At 46.3% G+C, this 22003-nt stretch overlaps 2 protein-coding genes across 2 annotated transcripts; both read left to right on the top strand.

The window, feature by feature from the left end:
- Positions 1-3409: 3409 nt before the first annotated feature.
- Positions 3410-12393, top strand: LOC310666641 (E3 ubiquitin-protein ligase TRIM58-like). The gene is made up of 5 exons (XM_083417819.1): positions 3410-4541; positions 5826-6227; positions 9470-9492; positions 10062-10162; positions 11001-12393. The coding sequence occupies exons 1-5, from the start codon at positions 4203-4205 to the stop codon at positions 11564-11566; spliced, it is 1431 nt and encodes a 476-aa protein (XP_083273945.1). The 5' UTR covers positions 3410-4202; the 3' UTR covers positions 11567-12393.
- Positions 12394-15375: 2982 nt separating this feature from the next.
- On the top strand, positions 15376-15705 carry VPREB3 (V-set pre-B cell surrogate light chain 3; the record flags this gene model as incomplete). The annotated part of the gene is made up of 1 exon (XM_083418894.1): positions 15376-15705. One exon carries the CDS (start codon positions 15376-15378, stop codon positions 15703-15705), a length of 330 nt encoding a protein of 109 aa, XP_083275020.1.
- Between the last annotated feature and the right edge of the window lie 6298 nt (positions 15706-22003).

The following is a 22003-nucleotide window of genomic DNA, read 5'->3' on the forward strand; positions in this document are numbered from 1 at the left end:
TTCAGATTTGAAAATAAGGGATCAGCAGCCTCACCTGTCCCGGGGACAGTCTATGGGATATCTAACAATCTGGGATAGCAGCTGGAAGCAGCGGGAAATGGCGCTGCAATAAGGGAATTTCCTGCAAAAAAAGGGAAGGTTGACAGCTATGATCTTCAGCTGGTGAGTTCAACTGGCTGAGCGTGGGAATCGGCCGCCGAGCCTGGAGATCTGCTGCATCCGAAACTGCTCCTCCTGGTGGATCCTACCCTGGGATTGCCCCTTAAACTAGCCAATCCTAACAATTTAGGAGGGTGGGAGAAATCCAAGTCATTTTGCATTTTGAATACCTGATTCACACTCTCTGAAATGGAGACACAGCAAGAGGCAGTGAGCTAATGAGATGCCCCTTTCAAAGTGGGCAGGGACAAAGGCTGGATGGGATGAGATTATCACATTAACAACAACAAATATCTAGCCTTTGTCCTTAACTGTTGTCTTCAACCCCCCTTGGAAACCAAGACCAGTTATTTCTGTTGCACCTTTCATTTCCTCCCATGTGAGGCCATGCAGATCTGAAACATGTAAGTTATTCAAGCTGAAGATAGCTCAAAACAAAACAAAACCTAAACCCATAACGATTTGCAGTTAATCAACTGCATAATCCATACATCTTGCCACCAGATGGAGATATTGTTTGTGTCTGAGTTCTCTCTCTCTCTCTGTGTGTGTGTAAGAGAGAGAACTACAGCCACAATATTGTACCTCTTCATCAGTGAGGGGGAATGCAGTGAGGATCTAGCAAAGAGTTCGTGTTTTGAGTCACTTTGAGGGTGTAGCTGCTTTCTTTTTAGCAAAGCTGCTGCCCTCCTCCTGCACCCTGAGACAGTTATTAAGAGGCTGACATATTTGCATAGGGACACGGGTAGCGCTGTGGGTTAAATCACAGAGCCTAGGACTTGCTGATCAGAAGGCCGGCGGTTCGAATCCCCGTGACAGGGTGAGCTCCCGTTGCTCAGTCCCTGTTCCTGCCAACCTAGCAGTTCGAAAGCACGTCAAAAGTGCAAGTAGATAAATAGGTACCACTCTGGTGGGAAGGTAAACGGTGTTTCCGTGCGCTGCTCTGGTTCGCCAGAAGCAGCTTAGTCATGCTGGCCACATGACCCAGAAGCTGTACGCCGGCTCCCTCGGTCAATAAAGCGAGATGAGCGCCGCACCCCCAGAGTTGGTCACAACTGGACCTAATGGTCAGGGGTCCCTTTACCTTTTTATATTTGCATACAGTGGCTATTTTCCTCACTTCTGAGGGTTTAAGATGTTCTGGGAGGATGCCAAGGAGAGGTCTCTTTCGTGAAGATCCTCTGCATCTCCCCATGATGGAGTGGTGCCTGCTCCTTGCCACAGTCCTGGTCTCCATTTGTTTGAGACAGACCCAGGTGTTTCTTATCCTCTCCCAGATGTGCAGACTTTGCTACACTGAGATATAGTTCGATAAGCTGGTCCTTACCTCGTTCCTTTTCAGGTCTCGGCATCCAGCAACTACAATCCCTGAAACCCTCAGAGGCTGTTCCTCTAGGTGGGGCCATCAGTATGTCTTGCACATTTGATAGCGGAACCATCACTGATAACAACTACCCTCTCTGGATCCAGCACAAATTGGGTAAAGTGCTGTGGCTGTTGCTTTACCACACCAGCGAAAGAGCATCCGGTGTCCCAGCCCGTTTCTCAGGGTCTAGATCAGGGGATACAATGTCTTTGGCCATCACTGGGGCCTTGCAGGAAGATGAAACTGATTATTTCTGTGCGGTGTGGACAGGGACTCAGCAGCACAGATATTCAATCTAACGGGAAAGCAAGAATAAACTATTTTTTGCCGTTTTCCTTCCTGGCCTTCCTTCTTTTTCATTTGAAAATGCTAAACTGATGGTATAATAATGTCCATGGACCACTCGATGAGCTTACTTGAACAGCTAAAAGAGGCTCCTGGGAGGCCGAAGGGACATTACTGGAACAACATATGGGTTGGGGCAACTGGCTAAAAATGTGTTAAAATGTTTTAAATGGTTTAAATTTTGGTTCCCCTGTTTTGTTTCTTTGAGTTGGGGTTGGTTAAATGTTTAGTTGGGGTTGGAGGCTATTTTAATTTGGGTATAACTGTTAACTGTTATTATTCTACTATTGATTTATTGGTTTATAGTTTGTATAAGATACAGTGGTACCTTGCAAGACGAATGCCTTGCAAGACGAAAAACTCGCAAGACAAAAGAGTTTTTTGTTTTTTGAGTTGCTTCGCAAGACGAATTTCCCTATGGGCTTGCTTCGCAAGACGAAAACGTCTTGCGCCTTTTTCTTAAAACCGTCAATGCATTCCTATGGGAAACCGTGCTTCGCAAGACAAAAAATTCACAAGACGAAAAAACTCACAGAACGAATTAATTTCGTCTTGCGAGGCACCACTGTACTCTGTTTTTTAATACTTGATGTTTTATTATGTTTTTATATATGCTGTAAGCTACCCCTTGCACCCTTGCAGGCAGCGCTGACCCAGCGCACTACCATAGGTCAGCCAAGGGTGAACACCTGAGGCAGGTGAAAAACCTGGGAACAGACTATGTTCACTCCCCAGATGCTCCCCTGGACTCAGGCACAGGCACAACCCCCTCTCGGGGGTTGACCAAACCAAGTTGAGTCCCTGGATTCCTTTAACGGAATACCCTTCACATAGGGATGGCGAGACCGTTCTCCCACCTCTATCACATGAACCAGTGCCTATCTGCAACCTTACAAATTGTGATGATTTGCTATGCGGCAGGCGAAACCCAAATGGCAACAGCTAATCAGCCAAGTGGGGAAAATTCCTGCCAATGACAGACGACACACGACGGCATAGCAAGGTCAATCGCAAAATGCCTTAAAAGTAGGGAGAGGTGGGTGGGTGTTTTGATGCACGAGCCAAAATAGGAAGCTCTGGGTAACGTGCATATATAGGTCCCTCGATCCGTTTAAACTGCACCCCATTGGCCAGATTAAGCCCAGCAACGAGGGACCTACCAACTGGGTGTTGTGGCTATCCAATATACCAACCCACAACCAAGAGGTCAGTCTCCAGGTCTCACTGCAACCCGTGCCCTCTTTGAGGGAGGACACGCTTTATCGGTCTTACTCCATCAACATGAAAGGGGAGATTTTTTAGCAAAAACCCTGAGGTACCACTGTACATTCGAAAACCGAGGTACCACTGTATTTACATTCATTCATTGGACGACAACCGACCACCTTCTTCTGCCTCAGCTGTAGCAAAACATGTCTCTCCTGTATCCTGTAGCCATAGCAGACATTGCAACCTTGCAACAGTTTGACTTCACTCCCAAAGGTGCACCCCTCCATTGTTTGACTTCACTCCCAAAGGTGCACCCATCCCTGGACAGAGGGATGCCAACCAGTCTTTGCTCACTACAGTGGTACCTCAGGTTAAGTACTTAATTCGTTCCGGAGGTCCGTTCTTAACCTGAAACTGTTCTTAACCCGAGGCACCACTTTAGCTAATGGGGCCTCCTGCTGCTGCTGCGCCGCCAGAGCACGATTTCTGTTCTCATCCTGAAGCAAAGTTCTTAACCTGAAGCACTATTTCTGGGTTAGCAGAGTATGTAACCTGAAGCGTATGTAACCTGAGATACCACTGTACAATATTTTTCTCTCAAAGCAACATATACAGTGGTACCTCAGGTTACATACACTTCAGGTTACATACGCTTCAGGTTACAGACTCCACTAACCCAGAAATAGTGCTTCAGGTTAAGAACTTTGCTTCAGGATGAGAACAGAAATCGTGCTCTGGCGGCGCAGCAGCAGCAGGAGGCCCCATTAGCTAAAGTGGTGCTTCAGGTTAAGAACAGTTTCAGGTTAAGTATGGACCTCCGGAACGAATTAAGTACTTACCCTGAGGTAGCACTGTACAGTTATAAAAAGCATACATTATTCAAAATTAAAAAGGTGTCATTAAATGCATCCCAGGGCCTCTGAATCTGGAACAGATGAGTAAAATCTATCTGCATCTGGTGGTTCTCTTTTCTTCAACCGGATCTCCACACACCCTCTTTATCGCAGCGTTTGTTTGCAGTTGTTGACATGCTATAAATTACAACTTGGAGAGGCACTCCCACCATGGCGTCCTGCCGGAAATTGCATTCCAGTGTTTGCTTCAGGCTGTTTTTGAAGGAAACATGGCTTCTGGAGGCACTCTCGGCCAGGAAGAAATGACTTGCCCCGTTTGCCACCAACCTTTCTTGGACCCGGTGATTACTGACTGTGGGCATAGTTTCTGCCACGCTTGCCTCATCCAGTATTGGAGCGACTCTGATGCAGCAGGTTCTTGCCCTCAGTGCGGAAAACCTTTTAAAGAAGGCAGCTACAGGCGGAACCATGAGCTAGCAAGGCATGCAGGGGAATCTACAAAATCTAAAGAAGGGGAAGATGCGAAAAACAAGACAGGAATGTGTGATAAGCCGGAGGAACTCCTAGAATCCTGTGAGGGTGATGATCGAATGGTTCGAAAGGAAAAGGTAGGAAACTAGGGAGGGGAGGGAGGGAAATGAATTTGGTTTGCTTACTTTAAAAAAAGTTCAATTGATTCACATGTATCTCTTCCACAAAATTTATGCATACAAACCAGAAAGCAGTTTACAAAAATAATAAAACAATAAAGTTATCGATAAAAGCAGTTAAACAGCATTTAAAACATTCAAAAAGTAATTAAAATCTGCAATAAACTGAAAACAGAATAAAGCATATGCTACCCTCTGCTTGCTCATAATTAACCTGCCATGGGCCCACACTTTAGCTTGGTTTTTTAGGAACACAGAGTGACACTGTACAATGTTATAAATGAGACCCTCCCCTACTGATCGACTTGGGAAATTGTTGTCACCAAATCAACTAGGGTTGCTAGATCAGGAGCATCTCAGACCCTGAAATTTCAAGGCCCAGACCTGAGATCTAAGGGAGCCCCCTGTTGATGTCATTGGGGCAGGCCCTGGAGACGGAGGTTAATTGGGAGAAGGGATTGGAGGAGGACAGCCTTCTCACTGAGTGTCTGTGCTATGATTTGAAACTGGCTCCTACTGGGCTGAGGCTTGCAAGTTAGATGTACAAAATTCTTAATTGCTATTAATAATGCATAGTAGAGGAAATTGCATACAAAAGTATGTATATTGGGGGAAATGTACTGTAAAATGCTGGTGAACTTTCATGAGTTGCTCCTTTTTATTTATTTAATAAATTGGCAAAGTGGTGCAGAAATGTGACAAATTGAACATAAATTTAGGGGGGGGGGAATGAAAAACACCAGAATGCACAGATTCATTCATCCCTACTTCTAGATCACACAAATGACACCTTGGCCTACAAAGCCTTAGCGGGGGTGTTATGTACTGAAGTTCTCACCCTGGGCCAGCAGGGGGATACTGTAGATAGTTTTCACTCAGGTCCACATATGCAAATAAGGGATTGAAAGGGACGTTCAGTGATTGGATAGTTACAGAAAGTGGTTACTGTTGCGTTGTAGTGGAGCTCTATATAAGCAGGCTGGCTGAACCCTTCAGTTCAGTTCAGTTCAGTTCTGGCCTGTGAATAAACAAGAGCTGTTTGAAGAATCACTGTGCCGTCTGACATGTTCACCCACAACTTAACAGGTGGTATTGTATCTTTCTGGTTAATTACTCTGGTTGTGTAGAAGAACTCAGCTGTTACATTTCCATGTTGGTGGGGGGGAATGAAGGAGTGGATGGAATTGTACTTCTAAATCAAGAACTTTACTAAGAAACATCTGATTTTTTTATATTTTTAAGGGAACCATGATACCGAAAGGGACGTCCACACTGCTTGTAGTTATGGAAGAAGACATTAAGTGCCCTATTTGCATAGACTATTTAACAGACCTTGTGACTCTGGATTGTGGCCATAACTTTTGTAAGGCCTGCATCAACAATCACTGTGAGAAAGGGAAGGAAAACGGTCCACCGGAATGTCCTATCTGCCGAACCAAGATCCAGAAAGGGAATTACCGGCCAAACTGGCTGCTGACCAGCATTGTAGAAAACTGCAAACGCTGCAAAGGAGCACTGTGTGACAGACACAAGGAAAAACTTCTACTGTTCTGCAAAGAAGACAGAGAATTGCTATGTTCCAAGTGTGAACATTCGCCACAACACAGCCAGCACTCAGTGATTCTCCTGGAGCATTTTGAACAGGTAGGAACTAGTCTAGATAAGCCCCAACCAACATTGTGTCCTCCAGATGTTTTGCAATGCAGATCTCCAACCAAAAACAAAATAGGTTACAGAATGCATATATATATATATATATATATATATATATATATATATATATACTGTATAGATATAGATATATGAGGGGAAAATGCAGTGCATTTATTGGTGAAAATAAAATGCAAAATTATGTTCTATTAGGGGGAAATGAGTTCCAAAAAAATTCCTATATGGAGAGCAGTTCTGTCCATCCCCCCCCCCCCCGCCAGTTTAGATATTTGTACTTTAAATTTTTTGGCCTCCGGGTTCCATGGAAATCTTTGCCACTCTAATGGTGATAGGAAGGGGGTTGAATCCTGTGTTGTAGCTGTTACCCCCTGCCCAACCCCCATGGCTCAAGTTTGACAAGTGGGTAGGATCACCTGACATAATTAGGAGCTGCTAGACGTGGGTGGCACTGTGGGTTAAACCACAGAGCCTAGAACTTGCTGATCAGAAGGTTGGCAGTTCGAATTCTCGCGATGGGGTGAGCTCCCATTGCTCGGTCCCTGTTCCTGCCCACCTAGCAGTTCGAAAGCATCTCAAAGTGCAAGTAGATAAATAGGTACCGCTCTGGTGGGAAGGTAAACAGCGTTTCCGTGCACTGCTCTGGTTTCGCCAGAAGCGGCTTAGTCATGCTGGCCACATGACCCGGAAGCTGTACGCCGGCTCCCTTGGCCAACAAAGAGAGATGAGCGCTGCAACCCCAGAGTTGGCCACGACTGGACCTAATGGTCAGGGGTCCCTTCACCTTCACCTAGACCCATACCTGAACCTCAGCTGACTCCTATCAAGTCTCTTCTCTCCGGATGTCTCCTTGAGAGGAGGATTTTACTCCTGAGGAGTCCTTACCAGTAACTGACCACTGATGGAAATGGGCTGGGTTTGTATTGGGCACTGCCTTTCTCTAGGGCTCAGGACCCATTTGGCTTCAGTGTCAGAGGACTAACCTTGGTTGTGAACAGCCCCTACTTCGTCTTGTCTGAGGACCCCAACTCCCTGCCCCAAGATGGAGCCTGATTCAGAACTTGGTGTAGGGCTCCCCCAGCTGGGACATGACAAGGTGAGATTCACCCCCCCCCCCCCCGCTTTTAGTCTGAAGTGGTACAGTCAAACCTCGGTTGTTGAATGTAATCCATTCCAGAAGACCGTCCGACTTCCAAACGGAGAGCCAGTGTGATGTAGTGGTTAAGAGTGGTAGTCACGTAATCTGGGGAACTGGGTTCGCTTCCCCGCTCTTCCACATGCAGCTGCTGGGTGACCTTGGGCCAGTCACACTTCTCTGAAGTCTCTCAGCCCCACTCACCTCACAGAGTGTTTGTTGTGGGGGAGGAAGGGAAAGGAGATTGTTAGCCACTTTGAGACTCCTGAAGGGGAGTGAAAGGCGGGATATCAAATCCAAACTCCTCCTCCTCCTCCTCTTCTTCTTCTTCTTCTTCTTCTTCTTCTTCTTCTTCTAAATGTCCGACAACCGAGGTTCAAATGGCTGTAGGCAAAGTCAGTGGAGAAAAAAATATAAAAACTCTCCGGAAGCCATTCAGCTTCCGAAAATCGTTCAAAAATCCAAGCAGTTACTTCTGGGTTTTTGGCATTCAGGAGCCAAAGCATAAGATAATGGAGGTGTTTGGGAACCAAGGTTTGACTGTACAAACCAGTTTTTTATTTTTTAAAAAAATAAGAAATAAGAAAAAGAAATGTACACCCCGCTTCCGAGACCATTCCATTGTAACTATCCAACCTCCCAAAATTTGAACACCTCTTGTGATGGTTTGACCCTTTTCAGTTTTAACAGTAAATATTCTACAAATACCTTACATAGCTCCTCAAAATAATCTCTCCTGCATATTCCCTGTTTTACCTGACAAGGTGAGATTCAAGGTGAAGATATATACCATAAAAGCGATGAGGAACCTGCTGTGGCCCTTCTGTCACCAGATACTGATGTGGACTCCTCTTATACATAAAGACCTTACTGCCCTGAGGTTTACCAATAGGGATGCGGGTGGCACTGTGGTCTAAACCACTGAGCCTCTTGGGCTTGCTGATCAGAAGGCAGTTCGAATCCCCATGACGGAGTGAGTTCCTGTTGCTCTGTCCCAGCTCCTGCCAACCTAGCAGTTCGAAAGCACACCAGTGGAAGTAGATAAATAGGTACCACTGTGGCGGGAAGGTAAATGGCGTTTCTGTGCGCTCTGGTCCCATTGTGCCAGAAGCGGTTTAGTCCTGCTGGCCACATGACCCGGAAAGCTGTCTGTGGACAAACGCCGGCTCCCTCGGCCTGAAAGCGAGACGAGCCCCACAACCCTATAGTCATCTTTGACTGAACTTAACTGTCCAGGGGTCCGTTACCTTTACCTTTAAACCTACAGTTTACCACTGCCTGTTTACAGATTCCCTCCCACTAGAAAGCTCTGACAGGGTGGCAAGGGAGACTTTGGGATCTGTTTCTTTTCAAGCATTTAATTCAACACAGAAGGGTTGTTAGAGGCCAAACTAAAGTACAAAGTACGATTCCTATATATCAGCCATGTAAATAAAAGTGATGTTAATGACAGACCTCCAACTGCTTGTGTTTACTTACAGAGAATCTGTCACAGATTGGTGAACCTTTGAGGATGCATTCAATGATTCAGTTATTAGGCAGTGTCCCTGCTCAGTTTTCCTTATAATATGCGACTGAAGTGTTCACAGAACACTGCACAGGTTTTGTTGAAGGTGATCAATGTCATTTTATTATACAACCAATAAAATATTCCACAAAAAAGGGACACATCCTAGGACAGGAGAAGGGTAGTGCAGGATATGTCCTGTGGCCAAAGAGAGCTTCCCAGAGGGCTGCATTTGGCCCCTGGGCCTGCATGTCCCCACACTTGCCCCAGGACCTAGGGAATAAAGAAGAGAAGATCCCTCAAGACTGGTGAATCATTCACTGCTTAGCTCATAATGTGGAGTTTAGGAGAATTCCCATGTTCCCTGGCCAGCAGAAGCGTCACACATCCAGGATTTTCATCTGAGCCAGAGAATAATTTTGCGGTTCTACGTTTTCTTTCCTGAGCCTGAGAAGAAATTCACTGGTATCACCATACAAGGAAGGGACAAAACAAAACAAAACCCTCACCAGGACAAACTCATTGTATGTTCTGTCCCTGCAGCTGAGACCTCATTTATCTCCTTGTCTCTTTCAGGGGATCAGAAAGAACTTGAACAGGTATGTAACTATTTCTTGTCACATACAAACACACACACACAACTACAGAACAGATTCTGTTTCATTGAAAACAACATGTTCTTTCAAGTATGACAAAAAATTCTGCCATGTACAATCAACATTTAAAGCAAGGGTGGGAAATCTTTCTCTAATACCCGTTTAACCTTGGAAAGATTGATTTACCCTTACAACCTTTTACATATACAGTGGTACCTTGGGCTAAGTACTTAATTTTGTTCCGGAGGACCGTTCTTAACCTGAAACTGTTCTTAACCTGAAGCACCACTTTAGCTAATGGGGCCTCCTGCTGCTGCCGCCCCGCCAGAGCACAATTTCTGTTCTCATCCTGAAGCAAAGTTCTTAACCCGAGGGCTTTCTGTGTGCTAGCCCTGTGTTTTGAATCTAGGCATCTAGTCAGTTCTTTTGTTGTTCACCCACACATGTGATTCGACAGGGATTCATATATTAATTCCCCCACAGCATCTTCTCTTCGTATGTTCTTACTACACATTTGTATGGGAGGGCAAGGGGATTGTTGAGTACTGAAAGCTGTCCATCTTCCCTTCCAGGTCCAAAGATGAGGAGGAAGTGGGGCATGAGTTGGTTAATCACCCCAGCAGTTGCTCACCGGAAAAAATTGCTCTGATCAAGACGACGGGAAAATGGGAAGGTATTTGGGGCAAACAAGGGAGCGGGAAAATACGTTGAACTCAGAGACTTGCTAGTGCTCAGGGGCATGGCAAGGGGTGTGTGTGTGGGGGGGTGCGGTCCGTCCTGGGTGTCATGCCTAGGGTGTGTGTGACAAAACCCGCCTCCCGGGTGGATTGGCATGGTGGCGCTCGCACCCCCGGTGGGTGGATTTTCGTGATTGGCCAAGACCTCTGACCTGCATCAGAACGCCATCATGCACTGAACTGTGATGCATTACAATAGGCACTCTAGACTCCCTTCTGTTATTAAGGCTAGCCAATTGATCAATCAATTCCTGCAAAGGGGCTCCATCCACTTGCTCCATTTGACACCCAGCTTCTAGCAAATGATGCCCAAACTGATCCCTAATACCCAATCCATCTAGTCCTGTTCTCAACAGTAGTTGACATCTAGTTCTGTTCTCATTAGAAGCCTAGTTGGGGGAAAAACCATAGCTCAGAGCTAGAGCATCTGCCTTGAATGCAAAAGGTTCCACGTTCAATTCTCAGCATCTCTAGGTAGAGCTGGGGAAGAGACAACCTTGTTTGGAACTCCAGAGAACTGCTGAATAGACAAGACTGTGCTGTATGGACCAAGGTATAAGGCACCTTCCTCTGTTTCCATCCATGCACATCTCCTTCCAGGAGCGCCTTCCGGGGGTGTGGCCTAGGGAGGAGGCGTGGCCTAGAGAGAACCTTGAGGACCAGTTCAAGAGGACCTTGGGTCTCAGTTCTGCACCTGTAAGGCAGGTCTCTGATTATATCGAGGTGGGCTTGTTTTTACGTTCCTCAAATCTCCACTTTCCTTCTGTCCTGCAGGAAGTATAATTCTGGATCCAAGCACAGCATATCCATACCTCATTGTGTCTGATGACCTGAAAAGCGTGAGATGGGGAGATGGAAAGCAGGACGTGCCCACGAGCCTTGAGAGGTTCCACTTCGATCCCTGTGTCCTGGGCTGCGAGAGATTTGTTTCAGGAAAACATCGGTGGGAGGTGGAGGTGGGGATGGAGGTTGAGGAGGAAGAGGCTGAGTGGGCTGTGGGGGTTGTACGAGAATCTTTCCAGAGGAATGCGAATAAGCTTAGTCCTTATTGTGGGATCTGGGCTGTGGGAAAGGAGAAGAATTCTGGCCAGGGCTCATTGAGTGACTCTCTTCCCCCCTGTTGCCTCTGGGCTTTTACGTCTCCCAAGTGGACCATGTTGAGACTGGAACATCTTCCCAGGAAGATCAAGGTGTCCCTGGATTATGAAAAGGGAGTTGTGGAGTTTTTCGATGCTGATTTGGACAAACCAATCTTCAAATTCTGCTCAGCCTTTTTTAACAGGGAGATGCTCATTCCCTATTTGCGGGTAGAACGTGGTGTCACCCTGAAATGCTCTTGAGGAGAAAGCCACATCTCTGCGGCAATGGGGGCAAATGGTTCTCACGAATGACTACTGGTTCCTGAACATGTAGTGCTGAATCTTTTATCTGCGGGCCAGGAGTTGGGATGTGTCTTGCCAAAGGCAAGGCGGTTCTTTTAAAATTCAGAAGCAATACAAAACACACAAGTGAGTGGGAAGATTAAAGGTTTTATTCCAAAACAGCAAGCGATGTATACATACCAAGCAAGCAATCTGCCAATTGGAAGCCCTCAAGAAGCAGTGAAGCAACCCCCCCCCCCCGGTAGCCTCAGTTGACACAGCCCTGTGGACGATGCACGAGCTTCAGAGAAACTCTGCCCAAACCGTCAGATTTTATGGACAAACCTGTGCAGCTTTCAAGCAGTTCAAGACATGAAATTGCACAGAAATGGGATAAATATAAGAGATATGTACAAAAATATACAGTGGTTTTTCGTCTATGGCAGCATTTGATTGACTTTGGATAAAGAACTATATGAGAAATAAGAGCAACGGCACAAATTGCTATAAGAATGTATTAGAGAACATATAAAGAATAGATTAATAATGGTAGGTACATTCACTATTAGAATAAAATCATACAACGAGAATTGACAGGAAGTCCAAAGTCTTTTATGATATTTTTTGTGAATAATCTTTGCTAATAGTCTTTGTTAATAATCACATAAAAAGTAGCATAAATACAGCTGAAGCTTAAGGTTCATAATTATGTAAGAAAGGATAAGTATATGGTGTTTTTTTTCATTTTTTGTGTACATGATTGAAATTTCAATTTACTTTAAGAGATGCACTATATATATGTAATGTATTGTAAGACTATTAATAAAGCTTGTTACATGTTTAAAAACAAACAAAAAGAAAAATACTTTCCACCTCTGAGTGATTTATTGGTTTTGGGTCACCCCAGTCCTAGGGGGTCTTCAACCATTTCACTAGTTTAAAACATATAAAAGTTAAATAACTTAAGCAGATAAAAAAAATCCCTCAAATTTCTTAGCATCTGGATAAGTAAAGGTAAATGTACCCCTGACCATTAGGTCCAGTCGTGGCCGACTCTGGAGTTGTGGCACTCATCTCACTTTATTGGCCGAGGGAGCCAGCGTACAGCTTCCGGGTCATGTGGCCAGCATGACTAAGCCGCTTCTGGCGAACCAGAGCAGCGCACGGAAATGCCGTTTATCTTCCCGCCGGAGTGGTACCTATTTATTTACTTGCACTTTGTGCTTTCGAACTGCTAGGTGGGCAGCAGCAGGGACTGAGCAATGGGAGCTCACCCCGTTGCGGGGATTCGAACCGGCAACCTTCTGATCGGCAAGTCCTAGGCTCTGTGGTTTAACCCACAGCGCCACCCATGTCTTGTAAGCATCTGGATAGGCTTGTCTAAACAGGAATGTTTTTAGCAGGCAGCAAAAAGAGTGTCTTCAAGGCACTTGCTTGATCTCAATAGGCAGGGAGTTCCAAAGTGTGAGAGCTGCCACACTAAACAATCAAGTTATTATAAATGTGGAGTGGACATTATGTGGCAACTCTTAGTAGGGCCAATTCTGCTGATCAAAATGGTCAAGAGCAGACTCTCCAAGTGTCCATATTTTCCAGGGATGTCCCTGATTTAGAGAAGCTGCTCCGGTTTCTGATTTGATCCCAAAATTTCTCGCTTTTCCTTAGGATGTTCCTGTTTTCATCAGAGAAATGATGGAGGGTATGGAGTTATGTAATCCCGAGACAAGGAGATAATTAACTATACAACCTTTAGAAGACATCTGAAGGCACCCCTATATGGAGAAGTTGTTCAATGTTTTATTATGTTTTTATATAGGTTGGAAGCTGCTCAGAGTAGCTGGGACAACTCAGTCAGATCAACGAGATACAAATAATAAAATTATTATTATTATTATTATTATTATTATTATTATTATTATTATTATTATTATTATTATTATTATTATGGTATAGGACGTCTCCACCCCCATCGTTCACTGAGATCCAGCGCCGAGGGCCTTCTGGCATTTCCCTCATTGCAAGAAGTGAGGTTACAGGGAACCAGGCAGAGGGCCTTTTTGGTAGTGGCGCCTGCCCTGTGGAACGCCCTCCTATCAGATGTTAAGGAAATAAGCAGCCATCTTATCTTTAAAAGACATCTGAAGGAAGCTCTGTTTAGGGAAGTTTTTAATATTTAATGCTGTATTGTTTTCAACACTTGATTGGGAGCCACTCAGACTGGCTGGGGAAACTCAGCCAGATGGGCGGGGTATAAATAATAAAATTATTCCTTCTTCTTCTTCTTCTTCTTCCTCTTCTTCTTCTTCTTCTTCTTCCAATCAAAGAATTGTTGTAGTTCATTGGTTCAGCATCTGTTCTGCATTCAGAAGACCCCAGATTTAATCCCTGGTACAGTGGTGCCCCGCAAGACGAATGCCTCGGAAGACGAAAAGCTCGCAAGACGAAAGAGTTTTCCGTTTTCTTAGTTGCTTCGCAAGACGGATTTCCCTATGGGCTTGCTTCGCAAGACGAAACGTCTTGCGCCTTTTTTTTTTTTTTTTAAACCGCCAATGCATTCCTATGGGAAACCGTCAATACACATTGGTGCTTCGCAAGATGAAAAAACTCGTAGAACGAAAAAACTCGCAGAACGAATTAATTTCGTCTTGCGGGGCACCACTGTATCTTCATGTAGGCTCTGGAAGGACTCTGTGTCTGAAAACCTAGAAAGCCACTACCACTCGGTATAGACACCCCTGAGCTAGTTGGATCAGTGGTCTGACTCAGAATAAGGCAGCTTCTTATGTCTCTGGCTAGGAAACAAACATTTGTATGCCCACAGCCTGAAGGGAGTCATTTGCATCCAGACTTTGCCTCTGCTCCACCTCTGAAATTCTACCTCTTAAATGTGCTTAAAGATTTCTGTGGGGTTGGGAGCTGTACTAGGGTTGAAAAGGCTGGTTGCTCCGTAAATGCTGCTAGACCATGGTTCTGCTAGCACCACCAGCTCTATGGTTTCTGGGTCTTTTCTTAGCAGGTACTGGGAATCTCCTGGAATCTACAGATTCAGTTCTAGACGCCTTGGCAGAGACTTAGGTCTTATTGCCTTGCCACATGGAGAATTACACACGGACAAGGACTGCAAACTGGATCTGCGGTTGGATAGGGGACAATCTCTGCAATCCCCTCCTTGCTACTCAGATGGAGATATTGGGCTGGAGCCAAACTTTTCCGTTGAAATCAGTGGAACTTATCCCATTGATTTCTACACTCTGCAGGAGAAGACCTCTGCAGATACCATCTTATCAGATGGTCTGCTCCATATAACATGGGAACAGGGCCTTTAGTGCGGTGGCACCTGCCTTTGGAATCCCCTCTCATTAAATATCAGACAGGTGCCGCCTCTGTTGCCTTTTTGGTGCCTGCGGAAGACCTCCCTCTTCCAACAGGGCTTTTGGGTGGAGATCTTTCCCAGTCCACATCTGTACTGGAATTACGTTAACATGTTTTATCGCTTGTGTGTTTGCCTGCCCTTTGATAGGGAGGGTGGGCTACAAATCAAACAGATTTCAGTGGGGCACATGTTCAGCTAACTTAACATGGATCCAGCCTCTGATGTTTGTAGAAAGCTGCATCTCTGTGGACAGCGACGTGACCCACCTCAGGGTTATGGAATGAAAGACTCGAAGTTCACAGGCTCACCCAAGGGGTCACCAGCATGCTGTGTACCTGCTGTTCTGCTTTAAAAACGACCTGCTGATGTCTCCGTGTTGTGTTTGTGTCTTCGAACCACAGGCAATGCAGAAGCGATGTTGAACCAGCCTAGCTCTATGCTGGTACCCCTAGGAAATGTCACTCAGCTCCCCTGCACCCTGTCTGGAGACAGCATCACAAGCATCGCGAGCCACATCATCGTCTGGCTCCAGCGGAAGCATCAGGGCTCTCCCAAACGCATTTTGTATTACAAAGATGAATCGAACCAACATAAAGTTTCGGGAGTCCCTGATCGCTTTTCTGCTTTCAAAGATGCCCAAAGCAGCACCTGCTACCTCACTATCTCTGGGGTCCAGGCAGAGGATGACGGCATCTATTACTGCCTGACATCGGCCGGGGGAGAATACCACAGTGCTTTGGCTTAAGGGAGAACCAAGACCAAAACTCCATCCCATCCCCTTGGGGAATAGGCTATAGACACAGCTGATAAGGAAGTCAATCCGGCAGATGGATTTGCATGAAGACACTTGTCAGAGTCTAGATTCTATTTTTGTAGTTTGGGCGGCGAAGGAAAACCCTCCAAACCACGATCGTGTTTCAGTTCCCACTTGTATAGACCAATAGCAAATCCCTTCTCTCTGATTTCAGATCCTTAGGTAGCTAAATGTCGCCATCTACAGAGAAGGAGGAGCTCCTTGGAGGCTTGGTGGTGGGGAGGAGGAATCGAAAGGTTTGCAGAAGTACAAAATGTAGTGAGCCAGTGTGGTTTGGTGGTTAGGGCTCAGACTAGGACCTTGGAAATCAGGGTTCAAGTCCCCCTAGGACACTAAATGGAGTAGGTTGGGTCAAAAGACAGAGACTGGCCCAACCTCACAGGGTTGTTGTGAGAATAAAACAGAGAAGTGTGTAGTACAATACTACTACTACTACTACTACTACTACTACTACTACTACTAATTTATTATTTATACCCCGCCCATCTGGCTGGGTTTCTTCAGCCACTCTGGGAGGCTTCCAATCGAGTGTTAAAAACAAAACAGCATCAAATATTAAAAACTTCCCTAAACAGGGCTGCCTTCAGATGTCTTTTAAAGAAAAGATAGCTGCTTATTTCCTTCACATCTGAAGGGAGGGCGTTCCACACGGTGGGCGCCACTACCAAGAAGGCCCTCTGTCTGGTTCCCTGTAACCTCACTTCTCGCAGGGAGGGAACTGCCAGAAGGCCCTCAGTGCTGGATCTCAGTGTCCGGGCTGAACGATGGGGGTGGAGACGCTTCTTCAGGTATACAGGACCGAGGCCATTTATGATACTCTGAGTGCTTTAGAGGAAAGGTGGAGTGTTAATGTAATCAATACCCCAAAGAAAACAGTCTTTTTTTGTAGGGCGATGCGTAAAAGTGAGCTTTGGGAGAGGAATGGAATGGAGTAGCTTTGGAAAGGTTGGGGCCGACTGGAACCCTGAACAGGAGCATTCCACGCTGCAACGGGTCCCCCATCATAAATTTGGTGATATAAAAGATGAGGGAATAGTACTGTTAGCAGGATCTGTCTTTGGTTGGATAGTAAACTAGATGAATAGGGATGGAGGAGAAATCAATTGAATTCACATTTAAAATTGGACCTACCGAATTCAGTAAGCAATATGTGAACTGGAATCCAGTCATCCTTTGGAATTCGCAATTCACCACTTATCCCAAGTTTGAGATGAGATGACATTTTCCAAACAAAAATGTTTACAAAAATGCATACTTTAGCAAGTGTGCATAAAAATGAATATATTATTGAAAATAACATGCAATCCTATTATATGAGGGGAAAGCACTAGCACAGGGGTCACCAAACTTTTTCAGCAGCGGGCCGGTCCACTGGTCCTCAGACCTTGTGGGGGGCCAGATTATATTTGGAAAAAATATATGAATGAATTCCTGTGCCCCACAAATAACCCACAAATGCATTTTAAATAAAAGCACACATTCTACTCATGTAAAAGCAAGCTGATTCCCAGACCGTCTGCGGGCCGGATTTAGAAGGCGATTGGGCCAGATCCAGCCCCTGGGCCTTACCCTGGGCCTTAGTTTGCCTACCCATGCACTAGCAAAAAACATGTACCTTAGTCAATGCTGAATACAAAAAAATTGGTGTGCATTAGGAGAAATTCACATTAAATTACTGGCAAATTTTCATGACTTTCCAAAAAAACTGCAGAAAAGTGGAGAATTTAAGAATGGAAAAATGAGAAACTTCGAAAACCTGCCTGACTCCAAAAGGGTCAAAGTGAAGACTGTAAATTCACTTTGAGAATTTTTATGGGGTGAGACATCAGTGTGATCAAAGAGTGGAACTATCTCCCTTGGGAGGTTGTGGACTCTCCGTCCTTGGAAGTTTTTAAGCAGAGGTTGGATGGACATCTGTCATGGATGCTTTAGCTGTATTTCAGGGGGTTGGACTAGATGATCCTTGAGGTCCCTTCCAACTCAACGGTTCTGTGATTCTATGAAATAAACACAATATCTAGCCTTTTTAAAAAAATAATAAACTGTCGTTTGCAGACACCTGGAAACCACGATCAAATATTTCTTCCTGCACCTGTTGTGCCCATCAGCTCCCAAGGGAAATTCTGCTGCTCTGAAAGGGCGTTCAGCTTACTCAAGCTGAAAACTCCCCCCAGCTTTGCACTTAGAATTCTCACCATGAGATGGCCCTATGGTAGAATGGATGGCGAGAAAAACTCTTTTCTGAAATAGCATGAAAGGAGCCCCTTTGTAACGGCTGCGCTTTACATACAGCTTTCATTTGTACCTGTGCACACAGGCACTGCCTAACCTCAGAAAGTAATCAGGATGAATCCCCAAAGAGTAACCGACATTGTGCAAACCAGCCAGGAGGAATGTTTTAGAAGGCAGCTTGTCCTTTGACTGACTGAGTGAATCAAGGAAGGAATGGCTGCTCTTAACTTGGAACAGGGACATCTTAAGTGGGGAATTCCTGGATCAAATCAGAAACTGGGACGGCTTCTGTAAATCCAGCGCTGTCCCTGGAAAATAGGGACACTTGGAGGGTCAGGAAGGGAAGCAAAGAATTAATCCCTGCTGGAGAGGCAGAGCAAACACTATACAGTGGTACCTCGGGTTAAGTACTTAATTCGTTCCGGAGGTCTGTTCTTAACCTGAAACTGTTCTTAACCTGAAGCACCACTTTAGCTAATGGGGCCTCCTGCTGCCACCGCACCGCCGGAGCACGATTTCTGTTCTCATCCTGAAGCAAAGTTCTTAACCTGAGGTACTATTTCTGGATTAGTGGAGTCTGTAACCTGAAGCGTCTGTAACCTGAAGCATCTGTAACCTGAGGTACCACTGTAGAGGGAAGGATGCTGGGATATCAGAATCCCCACCTTGGTGCTGCCATCTTGCTGCATAAAGGACACACCCCATTACAATTGCGGCAGAAGTATCCTCCATTTATCCTCATCTGGGATGCAGCCACGGAAAGTATCAAGCAGGGATGAGCAACGCTGTGTCTCCCAAGATGCTCCTGGGCTCCAACTCCCATCAGCCCCAGCTGGTGCAACCAATGATCAGGAGGGGTTGGGAGTTGTTCAGCAACACCTGGAGCTCCACAGTTCCCCCACCCTTGAGACAGGGGCTTTATCTATATATGCATGCAAACACACCCACACACCCATGCCAGGAATCCTACATGTTTCTTCCTTTCAAAGACTGGACCCTAGAAGGGAGCAGAGATGCAGATTTGCATAAGGAAGACCTTCCTCAGGCCTCAGGAGGGTTTAAAGGAGAAGAACACGAGGCTCTTGGTCAGCAGAGCTGCTAGTCTGTCTTCTCCACCATGGGACCGAACCTTCTCCTCCTTGTCTTTTCGGCTTTTTGCAACGGTGAGAAATAGGGATTAGGTTTGACCAGGAGGGTTCCCTGTCAGCGGCGTAGCGTGGGGGGTGCAGGGGGGCCCGGCCGCACCGGGTGCAACATCTGGGGGGTAGGGTTAGGGGGCGCAAATCCACGGGTTAGGGGGTGCAAATTACTTGCCTTGCCCCGGGTGCTGACAACCCACGCTACGCCACTGTTCCCTGATTAAGCAGCTGTTGACGTTGCTTTGAGCTGCTTTGCCATTTCTGCGATAGCTTCATCACTTAGCATGGTACCTCAATCTCCAGAGACAGCAAGTGTGTGACAGTACTGCTCCCCAAAACCCTGTCTTTATCAGTACCAATAAAATCATGGGATGCATGAGAGCCAGTGTGGTGTAGTGGTTAAGAGCGGTAGTCACATAATCTGGGGAACCGGGTTCGCGTCTCCGCTCCTCCACATGCAGCTGCTGGGTGACCTTGGGCCAGTCACACTTCTCTGAAGTCTCTCAGCCCCACTCACCTCACAGAGTGTTTGTTGTGGGGGAGGAAGGGAAAGGAGATTGTTGGCCGCTTTGAGACTCCTAAAGGGGAGTGAAAGGCGGGATATCAAATCCAAACTCCTCCTCCTCCTCCTCCTCCTCCTCTTCTTCTTCTTCTTCTTCTTCTTCTTCTTGACACTAGCAAGTTTCAGGGGTGAGTGATGCAATGGTTTGGTTTCCATCTTATTCCTCCCAGGTCTCAGTTCCCAGGCTGCGTTGACTCAGACAAATGGTCCCGTCTCCGTGGCCCTCAGAGGGTCAACAACCCTGTCCTGCACTCTGCAAGGCGTGGAGTTTATCAGCGCAGTCCACCCATCCTGGTACCTTCAGAGAGAAGGGAAGGCTCCCCACTTACTAATCTACAAGTCCAGAGAAAGAGCCACAGGTATCCCTGAGCGTTTTTCTGGAGAGACATATGGCAACACTGCAAAGCTAACTGTCTCCAGCATTGAGGAGGGCGACGAAGGGGATTATTATTGTGCAGTGTGGCATGAAAACATGTTGCACCGTGATGCAGGCATATGTAGAACTGGAACAACAACTCTCTGGGCCCGAAAGAGAGGTGCAGAAACAAGAGGAGCGGAGAGGAGAAAGGTTCTTGAGACTGACCCAGAAACTCCAGCGGGTGCAGAATGCCGCGGCGAGACTCCTTATGGGGTCTTCGCTGCGAGATCATATTCATCCGGTACTATACCAGCTGCACTGGCTCCCAGTGGAGTACAGGATCAGGTTTAAGGTGCTGGTTTTAACCTTTAAAGCCCTATATGGCCAAGGACCCTCGTACCTACGGGACCGCCTCTCCTGGTATGCCCCACAGAGGAACTTACGGTCTTCAAATAAAAACATCTTGAAGGTCCCAGGCCACAGAGAGGTTAGGCTGGCCTCAACTAGAGCCAGGGCTTTCTCGGCCGCGGCTCCAATCAGGTGGAATGCTCTGTCACAAGAGATTAGGGCCCTGCGGGACCTGACATCTTTCCGCAGGGCCTGCAAGACAGAGCTGTTCCACCAAGCCTTTGGTCAGGGCACAGCCTGACTCCCTCCTCCGGCAATCTGCACAGAATTTTGCTTAATGGTTGCCATCAATTTGATTTTAATTAATTTTATAATGAATGTTTTTAGAATGCTGGATTATTTTGATTGTTGTTAGCCGCCCTGAGCCCAGCTTCGGCTGGGGAGGGTGGGATATAAATAAAATTTATTATTATTATTATTATTATTATTATTAAAATTGTTGCATGTTTAATGCACTGGAGTAGAGATTTTTGACTACAGAAGGATACTCTTTCAACTCCAGCTGTTAGCATCTACCTCACTGTCTCCCATCGTTGGGTCTTCAGCTGTTTTTGGACTGCAACTCCCATCATCCTTAGCTGGCAAGACCAGTGGTCAGGGATGATGGGAATTGAGTGGTGAGTTCCCGCCCCCCCCAGTGGAAATAAAGACACATGACACAATTATTAAGGTTAATGGGCTAAATAAGGCCACAACTTTATTGGTTACAGGTGATGAGCAGTATTGGCTTAGGCATTGGTCCTAACCAACTATATCTGGCTTCAGCCCGTCCGCTTGAAATCCGGGAAGGGTTAACCAACAGTAGGGGGAGTCCTGCTGATGCACATCAACTAGGAACTCCCCCTGGGGTCACCAATAGGGGGCGTGCCAGCTGGTGGTCAGCAAAGAGGGAGATCTCTGGCCGTGTCCTGCCTATATAGGGCAGACCATGCCCCCAAACCAGCCGATTGGCCGGCTAGGGGGTGAGGTGCGTGGAAGGGCCGTGAAGCCCGCAACCCCACCTCCTCCTTAAGGCAGAAGTGGCTTTCTCTTCCAGGTCCCAGTGCTCAGCAGCAGCTCCCTGAAGCCCTCAGAGGTTGTGTCTGCAGGAGATATGGTCACCCTTTCCTGCAGCTTCAGTGGTGGAACCATCACTGATGGCAACTACCCTCTCTGGCTCCAGCAGAAACTGGGGAATTCTCCATGCTGTTGATTGACCAGACCAGCAGAAGAGCACCAGACACCGCAGCCCGTTTCTCTGGGTCTAAGTCAGGGAACACCATGTCCCTGACCATCACAGGAGCCATGGCAGAAGACGAGGCTGATTATTACTGCACCATTAATATCCCTGGCCAGTATGTCACAGTGGTCCATGCACGTGGGGAAGCAAGACAAAAACTCTCCTAAACTGCCTCCATTAGCCTAAGTTCCTCTTGCAGTGAATGAAATCCTGATGGAAACCTCACAGGCTGTCAGGACTCAGGAGAAAATTTACAAGCATTAGAGAATGGCCAGCAAAATTATAATTTATCCATTCATATTATGACTTTC

Source organism: Podarcis tiliguerta (assembly GCF_965153285.1).
Source record: "Podarcis tiliguerta genome assembly, chromosome: 16".
Taxonomy (NCBI): Eukaryota; Metazoa; Chordata; class Lepidosauria; order Squamata; family Lacertidae; genus Podarcis; species Podarcis tiliguerta.